This window comes from Hippoglossus hippoglossus, chromosome 7, assembly GCF_009819705.1.
Source record: "Hippoglossus hippoglossus isolate fHipHip1 chromosome 7, fHipHip1.pri, whole genome shotgun sequence".
Classification (NCBI taxonomy): domain Eukaryota; kingdom Metazoa; phylum Chordata; class Actinopteri; order Pleuronectiformes; family Pleuronectidae; genus Hippoglossus; species Hippoglossus hippoglossus.
The window spans coordinates 6,376,093-6,392,816 of record NC_047157.1 but is presented as its reverse complement, the minus strand read 5'-3'; the positions used below and the strand labels follow the sequence as shown (position 1 = coordinate 6,392,816).

At 33.7% G+C, this 16,724-nt stretch overlaps 1 protein-coding gene across 2 annotated transcripts in view; it reads left to right on the top strand.

Moving 5' to 3' along the window:
- The window catches only part of chchd6a (coiled-coil-helix-coiled-coil-helix domain containing 6a), a 73,379-nt gene that overhangs the window by 16,932 nt on the left and 39,723 nt on the right, over positions 1-16,724 (top strand). The window contains exons 5-6 of one of the 2 annotated variants that reach the window (XM_034590488.1): positions 8,154-8,177; positions 9,615-9,698. In XM_034590488.1, coding sequence (XP_034446379.1) covers positions 8,154-8,177; positions 9,615-9,698 — 108 coding nt within the window. The remainder of the gene's footprint in view (positions 1-8,153; positions 8,178-9,614; positions 9,699-16,724) is intronic. The other variant, XM_034590489.1, reaches the window with a different exon arrangement.

Sequence of the window (16,724 nt, the reverse complement as noted above, 5' to 3'; positions counted from 1 at the left end):
AGCATTGAAGGAAATAGGGGGAAAGAGGTGAGTGAAGGAATGGGTATAGATGAGACCACGGAGAGGAGGCTGCAGCACAGATAAGCCTGCGGTTGTATCAGTAATTGTAATCTGCAGGAACTGACATGGTTCTGCATGTAAAGCTCTTAGGCTGCTCAAAAGCCTGCTTCCCTGTGCTCCGTCAGATAGTCAGGTGAGGCGAGCCATGTACGCGGGTCGGACAAGTCCAGTTAATCTCGGCACCCTTAGAAACAGGACTGAGAGAAGAATGGAGTCGGAGTAGATGACTTCTGTCAACGTTTATCAACAACAATGCTGCTGCAAATTCAGCACCCTTCGAGTGGTCCGCAATGACAAAAAGACACATTTTCACATTAGACATGAGAACGTTATAGGTCACTGAAGCAGTCAAGGGGCAGGTACACTGTGTCATCATGCTAAATGTAGCTTCTGCGCTGTAATACTGTAATACAGCCTGGGAAGATGAGAGGTGCCACAATGTTCCCTAACGGACTAGGACATACATTTTATTATTGCAAAATCAATATTCTCAACACCTCCGTCTGTTCCTTCGGTCCTTAACTCTCACAGAGAAAGATCATCTTCACTCACAGTCCACTGCAAGCCGCCTCCGAACTAACACCAACTCTGGGCTGATAATGAAATTCAGTCACGGCAGCCGACAAGTAGATTTTCAGCAGGGTTTGATTCCAGTTACAGAGTTTAAGCTTCTTGACATGTTCAATTCAAAGTCCCAGCAGCACATCTGCTGGCAGAAAAACAGATATTGCTACAAATGAGGGAGCATTTTATTTTGGGGAGTTAACATCAAAGATTCATGAGCTTACTCAATATCAAATTGCAGCTGGATTTTGTCATGGCAGACATCTTGACATGTCACAGTAGGAAAAACACAGGTGTAAAGGAAATGAATGACGGCTGAATTGCATTTAGCTGTTTAATTTTCAGGGTCCCGGTGTTGTTCATGTTGGCTCGGTGTCCCACTCTTTTCTCACTGAGACACTTAAGCTGATGTTCATGTTATTATCAACACCTGAACCTTTTATACAGGAACAAGTCAAACTGTCAGCAGTGAAAAGATTTATTGTAATCAAGTCCAGACTTCTTAACTTTTTCTTTCATGCAACACAGATTTAGTTGAGTGAGTCACAAAAATAAGTTCTGATTGCAGTGACTCATGCTTCAGGTATGGCACTTTTGGATAAGCAATTCAGGTTTAACCACACAAAATCTTAACTGAGACGTTGATACGTAATAAAGAAGTTAAGACATTCCTATTAGTCTTCTGCATAAGTCTGAGACGGTTTGTTTGTTTGTTGGTTGTTATATTTGTTTGTAAGCAAGATAACACAAAAGCAACTGAACAGATCTGGGGATCCAGAAATGTCTACGAAAGATAAGAAACATTTTATACAATATTTTTATCAAGTCCGCAGAGAATACCCATATATCGGGATCATTTTAATAGATTTAATAGACTTTTCATGGACCCCCTGGCAGTGTGCCACGGACCCCCATTTGAGAACATTAGTCAGGATGATTGACGTCATAACAACAGATGGAAATATTAAAGATTGAGTATCACGTGAAAGATGAAGCAATCAGAGTAAAAGGAGTAAAACTATAAACGGAGGAGTACCACTCCTCCCTCTGTATTGCTGCCTAGCTGTAATTATCAGTCAGATTATTATTGAGTGCTAATTTATTTCCTCGCTGGGAGCTATGTGTTAAATAAACGCAGCAGAGTAAATAAAGAGAGGGGGAGAACAGACTGCTGCTGCTATCAGATGGCAACACAGCGCACACGCTGCCCACGGGGGAAGAGTGAGATGCGTTTATATTTATACGCGTCTGTCCCAGAGATACTTGTGAGCCCAAACACTAGTATTCCCTGCCCATGTGGTTTTCTCAACATCCATTGGACTGTTAACATTGGTGCGCTGCCCCCGGATGCTCTGTTCATGTGTTCATGCTGCACTGGATCAGGGAGTTGGCCTTCCACAGCTGATATCGCTACCCAGTAGACCCCCCCCCCCATCGGCTCAGCCAGCCGCCATCTGTTCTCCCTTCGGCACAGTCTCCAAACCTACAGTAAGACGTGGCTGTGAAAGAAACATGTTCCTATTTAAGGGCGTTTAACTAATGAGGGATAATTTAGTGTCTGGAACTTGTATTTTTGGTTTGGTTCAGCTGGAATTATTTTTAAAAGATTGAGGACTGTTATGAAACCTGAGTCTCCGTACCAATTCCGTAATTTTTCGAATACCTTTCTCAGTGAGAAGGTTTTTTAATAAAAAATTTTTTTGACAAAGAAGCAAAAATTAGTAATTGTCAAATGATGTGTTAACACAAGCAGTCATTCAAGAACTTTGCCTGAATAAAAAGTTGTTACATTTTTTTATATATATATAAAAAAAACATCTGATGAAATATTTATTTAACGAGACTACAAAAGCGACTAGGCTTTAGATGGCAGCTCTTGGTACTTGTCGGTTTAATGTACTCGGCACAATGGACACAATTGTTCTCTACCAAAATAATATTGCAGCCTTTGCGATTTTTTTTCTTCAAATTTGTTAACTAGTCTTATTTTTCTTTCCTTTCTTACTTATTTTCTGTGTTACCAGTGTTCCACATGTGCAGCCACATACCAATTACATAACTCGCCTACTGGCCACACTGATTGTTTTTTTATTGATGTAAAATATTTTCATTTTCATCCAGCTCATTGTTGGAATTCAATGTCCAATTCTAATAATGCATCCATGGGTAGATAAGATAACTCGGCTTTCAAGGAGCTCATTCATTGGACAGCTTTGATGACTTGTAACCCTGTATCTTCAGCACTACACAGACAATTTGTGGAAAATCTAAACAAGCTCTCTTGGCAGCAGATCGAAACCCACATGTCAGTTTTGGTGTTTGGTCAACGCCATGGTGCAACTGGCAGTGGGACATGTAGACAGCTGCAGCCAAAGATGGACAAGGATGACACAAAGAGTGGTCAAAGTAGGAGTTAAACAGTACGACACTTATTTCACATAATTTCCGTATTCTGTGAGTGAGTCATCAGTGCATTTATAAAGCCTAATTTTAACCTAATGTATTGATAAGATGGAAAAAGTACAGCAAGAACATTTGAATTAGCAGAAATTGATCGTGGTCCTGCTTAACTAATAATAGGTTGTTTTGTCTCTGACAGTAAATAGGTTGTCTAACTAAAGTTGTTTTCAGACATGAAAGTGTTAAAAATTCACTTACTCTGAAATTACCAGACATTTTCCTGGTGTATTTTCAAATGGGCAAACTCAGACATTTTATCAGAGTTGGCAGCCCCTAAATACAATTTCAGGAAAATGTTGGGACTTCAGTGAATGTCCGAAAGCACCTTAAGATAATCACTCACAGATTGCTGTCGTTTAAGCTTTTCCATAACTAATGAATTTTCTTTTAGCTTAACCACAACTCTGTGATTGTGTGAAACATTTCACTTTTTATTGCACAGACAGTCGCGAACATAGCTGTCGTCAACTTGTGTTGTAATCACTTGGCCTGGTTCACTGTGTCCACCGCAGTGTCTCCTCTCCGCTATTTCATTGTGTGTGTGTGTGTGTGTGTGTGTGTGTGTGTGTGTGTGTGTGTGTGTGTGTGTGTGTGTGTGTGTGCGTGTGCGTGTGTGTGTGTGTTTTCCACACTATCCTTGTTTAAATGATTGTTGTTGCGAGTGTGACTGTCACAGGTTAAGTTCAAAGGGTTTGATCTTTTCAGGCAAATAAGCGACAACATTTTTCATGCAGCTCAACCTCAACCCAGAGTCATGTCATCAGCAACATAAACACATTTCTAACATGTTTGTGATTGTTATAACAGGCGTGTCCTGACTCCACTATCTCAAACAGCTCCTTTCATTTCTAGAGGTAGAAATCCAGGTATGACCAGCATCATGTTGGGGGGTCGGATGCAGTATGTCTGGCTCTAAATAGTTCCTGCTGTCATAAGAATTTTACCCTGACGACAGGGCCGTCGGGTGGCAGTCTCTGTTGGTTGGTGTCTTGGTTGTTCCATTGGCTCAGACCCCTTCAGTCCATTTGGCGTGCACATCTAAGTTTGGCCTCGTGCACTGTGATGGGAACTTTTGATTGTTTGCCATGCTGTTCCTTATTTCTAAAAAGAAGCTCCAGTCAACAAAGCAAACCAGATCACAGACAATGGGAACTGTGTAAACGTCTCTGCGAGATTTCTTTTTTGATGTAAGATGTTTCATCAACAGAGACCCTGCTTGCTCTCTCATTCTTGCTCTGATTTTGTCTCTCCTTTTTTCCTTATCATTCCCAGCTCATTTTTCCCCCAACAATTGCTGTATTTTGTTTATTCTGTCTCACACATTAAAACTTTTTCTACTCTCTCTGTAGTTTCTAGATAGATGCGTCACACCTCAAGCTGTGTGCCGAGTATAGTTTTATATGCAGAAGGTGCCCGGGCAGGAATGATATACAGTAACACGTTTGTAAGCCAATCTCCCATTTAGCCCTGAGCCAACAGCTGCCATATTCAACTATGCACCTTATTAATAACTGATGTTGTTTTTCTGCACTTGTTTACATTTGTTAAGAATTAGTTTTCCCTCTGGTTTCCTGAATTTACAGTCTTTTTTCGATTTCTCCCTCTCAACCAGATGAGGTCGATTTATTGTTGTCATTTTAATAATTTTTAGGATATTTTTAGAGCAATTTTTTCAAACTGCATAAAATTGATGTATCATGTGACAAGCAGTATTTGTTTAAACAGAGGGAAACATTGTAAATCTCTCCTTAAACACATACATCAGTTTAAGTTTGCCTGTGAGATCAGAGCAAATGAGTATTCTCATATATATCCTCAATAGTTATCTAGATATTTCTGTTGAAGCTATATTCATGAATTGTTTTTTTTATGTCCAGAATATTTAAATTAACTCAATGTTTTGTTGTCAATCATCGCTGCAAATTGGATTCCTTTTGTGAGCAGGTGCACTTGGCCAGTGAGCCCATGTCGACTCAAATAACACACAGGAAGTAAAACAGACATTACAGAATGAACAAATGCACAGCTTCGACGCTCAGTTTAAAGATTAACTTGGTATTGGGATAATCCTGAGATGACTTTTTATCATTCCCAAATCTTCAAAACAGTTTTGCTGTCTATCCATTCTTAAGCTAATGCTGCTGTTGAACCATGCGTAGATGGAAAGGACAATCACTTCTTTTTACTTTTTAGCGAAAGGAGATTGAAAAAGTCCAAAAGCTGGTATTGATTACCTGATGAGATTTTATCCTCTTCCTCAGTTATTCGTTTGTCCTACATCCTATATTGACTGATCTAAATCATACTTTTACCCAATATGGAGGACTAATCCTCCTCAAGTTAAAGTTCTTGCGTTGAAACAATATTTAAAATTTCAAATGTTTGGTTTTCTTCATTAAATCAAAAAAGCGAAGGGGGTAGCAGTTCTGTGAGGTTATACTTTGACATGATGAGCTAAATGCTAACACTTAAGGGAAGCCTCCATGCATAGATCATCACAGCTGCTTGTGTTTTAGCACCAAAAGCTGTCAAGGGGACCTTGATCACATGTTGTTAATTCAGACAAATCCTGAATCCACTTGTTTATTAGAATTTGCTGTGAAATTTAGATCTTATGTGGGTCACGTCCACAGCTCCACAAAATTTCATGGAATTGAGTTTTGTAGCTTTTGAGTAATTCAGCAGACCAACAGACAATGGTAATGACAATGTAACCTTGGCAAAGGTAACGAGATCTTTGGAGAAAATATACTGTGTATGTTGAATTTTTTGTTTGACTAATTTCACCTTTGCTAACCTCTATAAACAGATTCTTCATCTTTATGTGCAGAATCTGTAGGGGAGGGACAAGATTTTGGGGCCAGCACAGGTAAACCGTGCAATTGGGGAGCAAAAAAAGGGTTAGGGGAACACATTGACCAAAATGTATTGGCTTTTCTAATTTATCTTCATTCACATGCAGATATCTGTTATTGGAGATTAGCCAAAACATCATCTGGACCTAAAACACCTTCAAAAAGTATCACTGTTTGTGTTTTATGTGAAGAAATGTTTGATTTTAGAGATAAAAGAAAATAGTTGGACTGTAAATGGTGTATGGTGAATGGAAGACAGAGCCTTGGCCTTGATATCCGCTATAACCGAAGCCCCAAAATGTGTTTGTTTCATGTAGTGATAATGTTGCTTTAAAGCAGGTATACGTGATAAGAGATAAAACTCGATAGTATAGACAATAAAGACTAAATGAATGACAGACACTCTCAGGTATCCCAAAAGAGAGACAGATGAAACAAACATAACCATAGAAGCCTCAGCCATCCTCTGTGTGCATGTGTTCCTTTGAATGTGCCTTGATGTGGGTGTGGTGTGGTGTGGTGTGGTGTGTTGTGTGTAAAGTCACGCCTGGCTGGCTATTATCTACCATAGACTCCGAGGTCCCTGGAGGGACACCAGAGGAGTCATCTGATTCACTTGCAGTTTCTTCTCTGACTGCAAATTAAAACGGGGCCGACACGGAGAGAGACACAGATAGGAAGGAGAGCGGTGTTTTTTTAATTAAATCCATTCTGTTTCTGCTTAATCCCTGCCAAACAGATACTTGTCTGACATAATATTAACACATGAACAGTTCCTCTTCCCACCTGCATTAACATGCACCAGCTGCAGCTTTTCAGCTCACGGTGCATGTATCTCTCACATCAGAACCAGGAGCCCCCTCGCTCTCCGTCTCTCCTCGGTTAAGGTCTGTTTATGAAACACAGACGATCGGCTCTGATTTGATTTGGCGTTCAGCAGCCCTGATAATTATGATGAATCTTCCTTCCTGTGTTAGTGGTTGTGTATGTGCGTGTAGACTCTCCTCACCTCAGCTTTTTCTTCACTGATGCTGCTTTTCAGTGCCACTGTGCTGTTATTCAGATCTGGGGACGAGACTGCTTCGAAAATATTGATTGGCATTAATTTGCCAGGTGGAGCAGATGCATGCGATCTAGTACATTAGGTTAGTTCAGTCACTGTCTGACAGCCTGCCAGTCACAGAGATACGTTACAGTTATTATTCAAACTTTCTACATGTCAGGTTTCCAGTGTGTTAATACCCATCTGGTGTCAAAATGAACTTTATGAACCACATACTGTTTACTCAAAGTTACATTGAGTTTGCCTCATGGTTATACTTTAGTTTATAACCTAGGGAATGATTTGACGGAGCTAAAATGCTGGAGGCCAACTGTCGTTCTGTTTCACAAGGCACAACTTCATTGCATAAGGGAAGTGTAAAGTATAGGTGAAGTGTCAGTAACTTCACATAGTGTGATGTTGCAGAAAATGTTACTTCATTAAAGCAAATTTTATGTTTTATACCCACTGTATTTCTGAGGCACAGAAGTAACCTAATACATTTCTGGTGTTGGAGAGTTTCAGCTTCTCAACCTTTGATTTGTGACACCACAAGGGGTCGATTGATAGCCACATGAAGAAGAAGGATGCATGTGCTGAGTTTGAAACGAGAAGGCCATTTTCACATTCACCTTAAGGACTGGAGCTTCACTATGGTCACCTTAAAGGTCCAGAAAGAAGGTTTTTCGGGGTTGAATAATAAAATAAGGTGGCACAATGGTGTGTTGATTAGTGCCGTCACCTCAGAGCAAGGTTCCCTGTTCGAATCGCACTTCAGCCGGGGTCTGTCTGTGTAGAGTTGCTTGTTCTCCTTGTGTCTGCGCGTGTTTCTCTGGGTACTCCAGCTTCCTTGCCTGGTACGCTGGCAACAACCAGGGAGTACACCACCTCTCGCCCAATTTCAACTCCCCCCACAACCCTCAAGTGATAAGATAGATAATGGATGGATGGATAGAGAACCTAATATGTTTCGAATCTGTGACTAATTGCAAGTATTTTATGTGGAAGATTTTAAAGTGCCTTAACCAAACACTGTGCTTTATTAAAGCTGTATCTCCCGACAGTTTGTGCTTCATTCTCCCTCTTTCTTGATCTTTCCTTCCTAACTCCGCTTTGTTTCTCTACCCCCGCTGCCCTTCCTTTTTTTACTTTCCATTTCCCAATCTCTCTAGTCGCCAGATGAGATAGAGGTGATGGTAAGTTTCGCCACAATTTTAAAATTCCTTCTCTCCGCTCCATTTCTCCCGTGCAGTTTTTTATTTCCCCATTGTCTCTTTGCACTGGCTGAGAGTCACTTTAAAAAAGTGGAAATAATTTTCAATGATTTCTATTAAACTGAAACTCTTGACTGTTGAAACCGAAAAAAGACTCTAAATTTTAGTTTTTGGAGACTTGACTGAATAGAAATCATATTGAACCCCTCCATCCTCCCTAAAAAAACGTTTTGAACATCATGCATGTCTAGAGTCTAATATCCTCTACACCAGCAATCCAGTTACTAACTTACTACTTCATTAATTGAGGTTATTTAATACAAATTCTAACTTAAGAAAACTGACTCTCTAATAAAGTCAAGAAGTTTCATTTTAAAATAAAGTTTCAGTTTTTCTGATATTTATGCTCTCAGTTTTGCAGCTGTCACATATTCAAACGCAGACATTCTGACGTTCTACATTGGCGCAGGCAGGAAAAGTTCAGAAAACGTACGATGCAATTTCAGTACATTTCTGAAAGCAGCTTGTCTCTTCTTTTCTTTCCAAACCTTGTTTTGCTTTTGTTTTCTCTGTTTCACTTCACTCTCTGTTGTGTACCCCCCTCCTGTTTTTATTTACTTCTGTCACTGTCAGGGTTTTGTGGGTTTGCATGTGCATTCATGAGCCTGTTTGTGCATGGGCATGTTTTTGTGAACATACGAGCATGTATTCCATCTTCGGTGCTACTGAACTACCTAAAAATACTATGATGTGTAGTGTGCTGGGGTTCTGGCTTGATTTTTCTGTGCTGGCACAAGCAGGGACACAATGGATAGTTTGCTATCGATGAATAAATGGGTGGCTGAATAGAGGGGCAGGTCAAATTGAAACTGTAATTTGAGGCTCTTCGTGGAATTTTATTTTATCTTTCACATGGTAGGCCTTTTAAGCCTATATGGTCAAATATTTGACAGAGTGAGTGTGTGCTAACGAGTGTTGGCCCACATGCTTGGATGTCTTTGTGTCACATACTAACATGTACAAGAATGTGTTTGCAGTATCAGTACTTAAAAAATGCTTTCATTGTGTTGAATGAATATTCAGTTTTAGAGGGAATTAAATGTCTTCTATTTATGGTCACGATTCATCGCGTAGCTGCTACTAGGCCTGGTTCCACATTTGAAAATCTTTTTATAAGGATTTTCCGAAACGTGAATGGATACTACAATACTTCACATGGAAAAAATTTATTTGAAACCAACAATATAATTTTTTTGCAATTCTACATTTCATACTTCCAATCCTATTAATAATCTTGAATTCTCACAGAACAAACTTGTGACCCCTTGTCGGGGTCCTACCCTCCGGTGTGGAGCCACCTTTGTATGATATTAAATGATGATCACAGACATTTGTGTTTGTGTGTGTGTTATCTTGTAGGCTCAGAAGCTACAGAAGAAAGATGCACAGCTCACAGCGCTGGATGCCTTCTACAAGGAACAGCTGGCGCAACTGGAGAAGAGGGTACAACATTTACACAAACACTTCTATCTATCATCTATTATCTATCATCTATCATCTATCTTCTATCTATCATCTATTATCTATTATCTATCATCTATCTTCTATCTATCATCTATTATCTATCATCTATTATCTATCTATCATCTATTATCTATCATCTATCTATGATCTATTATCTATCTATTATCTATCATCTATCATCTATCTATGATCTATGATCTATCATCTATCATCTATCTTCTATCATCTATTATCTATGATCTATCTTCTACCTATCATCTATTATCTATCATCTATTATCTATCATCTATCTATCATCTATTATCTATTATCTATTATCTATTATCTATCATCTATTATCTATCATCTATCATCTATTATCTATCATCTATTATCTATCATCTATCTTCGATCTATTATCTATTATCTATCTATCATCTATCTATCTATTATCTATTATCTATCTTCTATCTTCTATCTATCATCTATTATCTATCATCTATCTTCTACCTATCATCTATTATCTATCATCTATGTTCTATCTATCATCTATTATCTATCATCTATCTATCATCTATCATCTATTATCTATCTATCATCTATTATCTATTATCTATCATCTATCTATCATCTATTATCTATCTTCTATCTATGATCTATTATCTATCATCTATCTTCTATCTATCATCTATTATCTATCATCTATTATCTATCATCTATTATCTATTATCTATCATCTATCTATCATCTATCTTCTATCTATCATCTATTATCTATCTTCTATCTATCATCTATCTTCTATCTATCATCTATCTTCTATCAATCATCTAATATCTATCATCTATCTATCATCTATCTATCATCTATCTATTATCTATCATCTATCTATCATCTATCATCTATCATCTATCTTCTACCTATCATCTATCTTCTATCTTCTCTCTATCATCTATTATCTATCATCTATTATCTACCATCTATTATCTATCATCTATCATCTATCTATTATCTATCATCTATCTTCTATCTTCTATCTATTATCTATTATCTATCATCTATCTTCTATCTATGATCTATTATCTATCTATCATCTATCTTCTACCTATCATCTATCTTCTATCTATCATCTATCTATCATCTCTTATCTATCATCTATCTATCATCTATTATCTATCATCTATCTTCTATCTTCTATCTATCATCTATTATCTATCATCTATCTTCTACCTATCATCTATTATCTATCATCTATGTTCTATCTATCATCTATTATCTATCATCTATTATCTATCTTCGATCTATTATCTATTATCTATGATCTATCTATTATCTATCATCTATCTATGATCTATGATCTATTATCTATCTTCTATCTATCATCTATTATCTATCATCTATCTTCTACCTATCATCTATTATCTATCATCTATGTTCTATCTATCATCTATTATCTATCATCTATCATCTATCTATCATCTATTATCTATCATCTATCTTCTATCTCTGATCTATTATCTATCATCTATCTTCTATCTATCATCTATCATTTATCATCTATTATCTATCTATCATCTATTATCTATTATCTATCATCTATCATCTATCTATCATCTATCATCTATTATCTATCTTCTATCTTCTATCTTCTATCTATGATCTATTATCTATCATCTATCTTCTATCTATCTTCTATCTATCATCTATTATCTATCATCTATTATCTATCATCTATTATCTATCATCTATCTATCATCTATCTTCTATCTATCATCTATTATCTATCTTCTATCTATCATCTATCTTCTATCTATCATCTATCTTCTATCAATCATCTAATATCTATCATCTATCTATTATCTATTATCTATCTTCTATCTATCATCTATCATCTATCTTCTACCTATCATCTATCTTCTATCTTCTCTCTATTATCTATTATCTATCATCTATTATCTACCATATATTATCTATCATCTATCATCTATCATCTATCTATTATCTATCATCTATCTTCTATCTATTATCTATTATCTATCATCTATCTTCTATCTATGATCTATTATCTATCTATCTTCTACCTATCATCTATCATCTAACTTCTATCTATCATCTATCTATCATCTCTTATCTATCATCTATCTATCATCTATTATCTATCATCTATCTTCTATCTATCATCTATCTTCTACCTATCATCTATTATCTATCATCTATGTTCTATCTATCATCTATTATCTATCATCTATTATCTATTATCTATTATCTATCATCTATCATCTATCATCTATTATCTATCATCTATCATCTATCTATCATCTATCTATCATCTATTATCTATCATCTATCTATGATCTATCATCTATTATCTATCATCTATCTATCACCTATTATCTATCATCTATCTATCATCTAATTTCTATCTATCATCTATTATCTATCTATCATCTATTATCTATCTTCTATCTATCATCTATCTTCTATCTATCATCTATCATCTATCATCTTTCTATCATCTATCTATCATCTATCATCTATTATCTATCATCTATCATCTATCATCTTTCTATCATCTATCTATCATCTATCATCTATTATCTATCATCTATTATCTATTATCTATTATCTATCTATTATCTATCATCTATCTATGATCTATTATCTATCTTCTATCTATCATCTATTATCTATCATCTATCTTCTACCTATCATCTATTATCTATCATCTATGTTCTATCTATCATCTATTATCTATCATCTATCTTCTACCTATCATCTATTATCTATCATCTATGTTCTATCTATCATCTATTATCTATCATCTATTATCTATCTTCGATCTATTATCTATTATCTATGATCTATCTATTATCTATCATCTATCTATGATCTATGATCTATTATCTATCTTCTATCTATCATCTATTATCTATCATCTATCTTCTACCTATCATCTATTATCTATCATCTATGTTCTATCTATCATCTATTATCTATCATCTATCATCTATCTATCATCTATTATCTATCATCTATCATCTATCTTCTATCTCTGATCTATTATCTATCATCTATCTTCTATCTATCATCTATCATTTATCATCTATTATCTATCTATCATCTATTATCTATTATCTATCATCTATCATCTATCTATCATCTATCATCTATTATCTATCTTCTATCTTCTATCTTCTATCTATGATCTATTATCTATCATCTATCTTCTATCTATCATCTATCTTCTATCTATCATCTATTATCTATCATCTATTATCTATCATCTATTATCTATCATCTATCTATCATCTATCTTCTATCTATCATCTATTATCTATCTTCTATCTATCATCTATCTTCTATCTATCATCTATCTTCTATCAATCATCTAATATCTATCATCTATCTATTATCTATTATCTATTATCTATCTTCTATCTATCATCTATCATCTATCTTCTACCTATCATCTATCTTCTATCTTCTCTCTATTATCTATTATCTATCATCTATTATCTACCATATATTATCTATCATCTATCATCTATCATCTATCTATTATCTATCATCTATCTTCTATCTATTATCTATTATCTATCATCTATCTTCTATCTATGATCTATTATCTATCTATCTTCTACCTATCATCTATCATCTAACTTCTATCTATCATCTATCTATCATCTCTTATCTATCATCTATCTATCATCTATTATCTATCATCTATCTTCTATCTATCATCTATCTTCTACCTATCATCTATTATCTATCATCTATGTTCTATCTATCATCTATTATCTATCATCTATTATCTATTATCTATCATCTATCATCTATCTATCATCTATTATCTATCATCTATCTATGATCTATCATCTATTATCTATCATCTATCTATCACCTATTATCTATCATCTATCTATCATCTAATTTCTATCTATCATCTATTATCTATCTATCATCTATTATCTATCTTCTATCTATCATCTATCTTCTATCTATCATCTATCATCTATCATCTTTCTATCATCTATCTATCATCTATCATCTATTATCTATCATCTATTATCTATTATCTATTATCTATCTATTATCTATCATCTATCTATGATCTATTATCTATCTTCTATCTATCATCTATTATCTATCATCTATCTTCTACCTATCATCTATTATCTATCATCTATGTTCTATCTATCATCTATTATCTATCTTCTATCTATCATCTATCTTCTATCAATCATCTAATATCTATCATCTATCTATTATCTATTATCTATTATCTATCTTCTATCTATCATCTATCATCTATCTTCTACCTATCATCTATCTTCTATCTTCTCTCTATCATCTATTATCTATCATCTATTATCTACCATCTATTATCTATCATCTATCATCTATCATCTATCTATTATCTATCATCTATCTTCTATCTATTATCTATCATCTATCTTCTATCTATGATCTATTATCTATCTATCTATCTTCTACCTATCATCTATCATCTAACTTCTATCTATCATCTATCATCTCTTATCTATCATCTATCTATCATCTATTATCTATCATCTATCTTCTATCTATCATCTATCTTCTACCTATCATCTATTATCTATCATCTATGTTCTATCTATCATCTATTATCTATCATCTATTATCTATCATCTATCATCTATCATCTATTATCTATCATCTATTATCTATTATCTATCATCTATCTATCATCTATTATCTATCATCTATCATCTATCTATGATCTATCATCTATCATCTATTATCTATCATCTATCTATCACCTATTATCTATCATCTATCTATCATCTAATTTCTATCTATCATCTATTATCTATCTATCATCTATTATCTATCTTCTATCTATCATCTATCTTCTATCTATCATCTATCATCTATCATCTTTCTATCATCTATCTATCATCTATCATCTATCTATCATCTATTATCTATCATCTATTATCTATTATCTATCTATTATCTATCATCTATCTATGATCTATTATCTATCTTCTATCTATCATCTATTATCTATCATCTATCTTCTACCTATCATCTATTATCTATCATCTATGTTCTATCTATTATCTATCATCTATCTATCATCTATCATCTATTATCTATCATCTATCTTCTATCTATGATCTATTATCTATCATCTATCTTCTATCTATCATCTATCATCTATTATCTATCTATCATCTATTATCTATTATCTATCATCTATCATCTATCATCTATCTATCATCTATTATCTATCTTCTATCTTCTATCTTCTATCTATGATCTATCATCTATCATCTATCTTCTATCTATCATCTATTATCTATCATCTATTATCTATCATCTATCTATCTTCTATCTATCATCTATCTTCTATCAATCATCTAATATCTATCATCTATCTATTATCTATCATCTATCTTCTATCTATCATCTATCATCTATCTTCTACCTATCATCTATCTTCTCTCTATCATCTATTATCTATCATCTATTATCTACCATCTATTATCTATCATCTATCATCTATCTATTATCTATCATCTATCTTCTATCTATCATCTATCATCTATCATCTATCTTCTACCTATCATCTATCTTCTCTCTATCATCTATCATCTATTATTTATTATCTATTATCTATTATCTATCATCTATCATCTATTATCTATCATCTATTATCTATCTATCATCTATTATCTATCATCTATCTATCATCTATTATCTATCATCTATCTATGATCTATCATCTATCATCTATCATCTATCTATCATCTATCTATCATCTATTATCTATCATCTATCTATCATCTAATTTCTATCTATCATCTATTATCTATCTTTTATCTATCATCTATCTTCTATCTATCATCTATCTTCTATCTATCATCTATTATCTATCATCTATCATCTATCTATTATCTATTATCTATTATCTATCTATCATCTATCTTCTATCTGTCATCTATTATCTATCATCTATTCTCTATCATCTATCTATCATCTATTATCTATCATCTTTCTATCTATCTATCATCTATCATCTTTCTATCATCTATCTATCATCTATCATCTATCATCTATCTATCATCTATTCTCTATCATCAATCTATCATCTATTATCTATCATCTATCTTCTACCTATCATCTATTATCTATCATCTATGTTCTATCTATTATCTATCATCTATTATCTATTATCTATCATCTATTATCTATCATCTATCATCTATTATCTATCATCTATCTATCATCTATCTATCATCTATTATCTATCATCTTTCTATCTATCTATCATCTATCATCTATCATCTATCTTCTATCATCTATCATCTATCTATCATCTATTATCTATCATCTATCTATCATCTATTATCTATCTTCTATCTATCATCTATCTTCTATCTATCATCTATCATCTATCTTCTATCTATCTATCATCTATCTTCTATCTATCATCTATTATCTATCATCAATCTATTATCTATTATCTATCATCTATCTTCTATCTTCTATCTATCATCTATTATCTATTATTTATCATCTATCTTCTACCTATCATCTATCATCTATCATCTATCTATGATCTATCATCTATCTATGATCTATCATCTATCTTCTATCTATCATCTATTATCTATCATCTATTATCTATCATCTATTATCTATCATCTATCTTCTATCTATGATCTATTATCTATCATCTATCTTCTATCTATGATATATTATCTATATATTATCTATCTTCTACCTATCATCTATCATCTATCATCTGTCTTCTATCTATTATCTATCATCTATTATCTATCATCTATCATCTATCTATCATCTATCTATCATCTATTATCTATCATCTATCTATGATCTATTATCTATCATCTATCATCTATCTATGATCTATTATCTATCATCTATCATCTATCTTCTACCTATCATCTATTATCTATCATCTATGTTATATCTATCATCTATTGTATATCATCTATCTTCTATCTATCATCTATCTTCTAC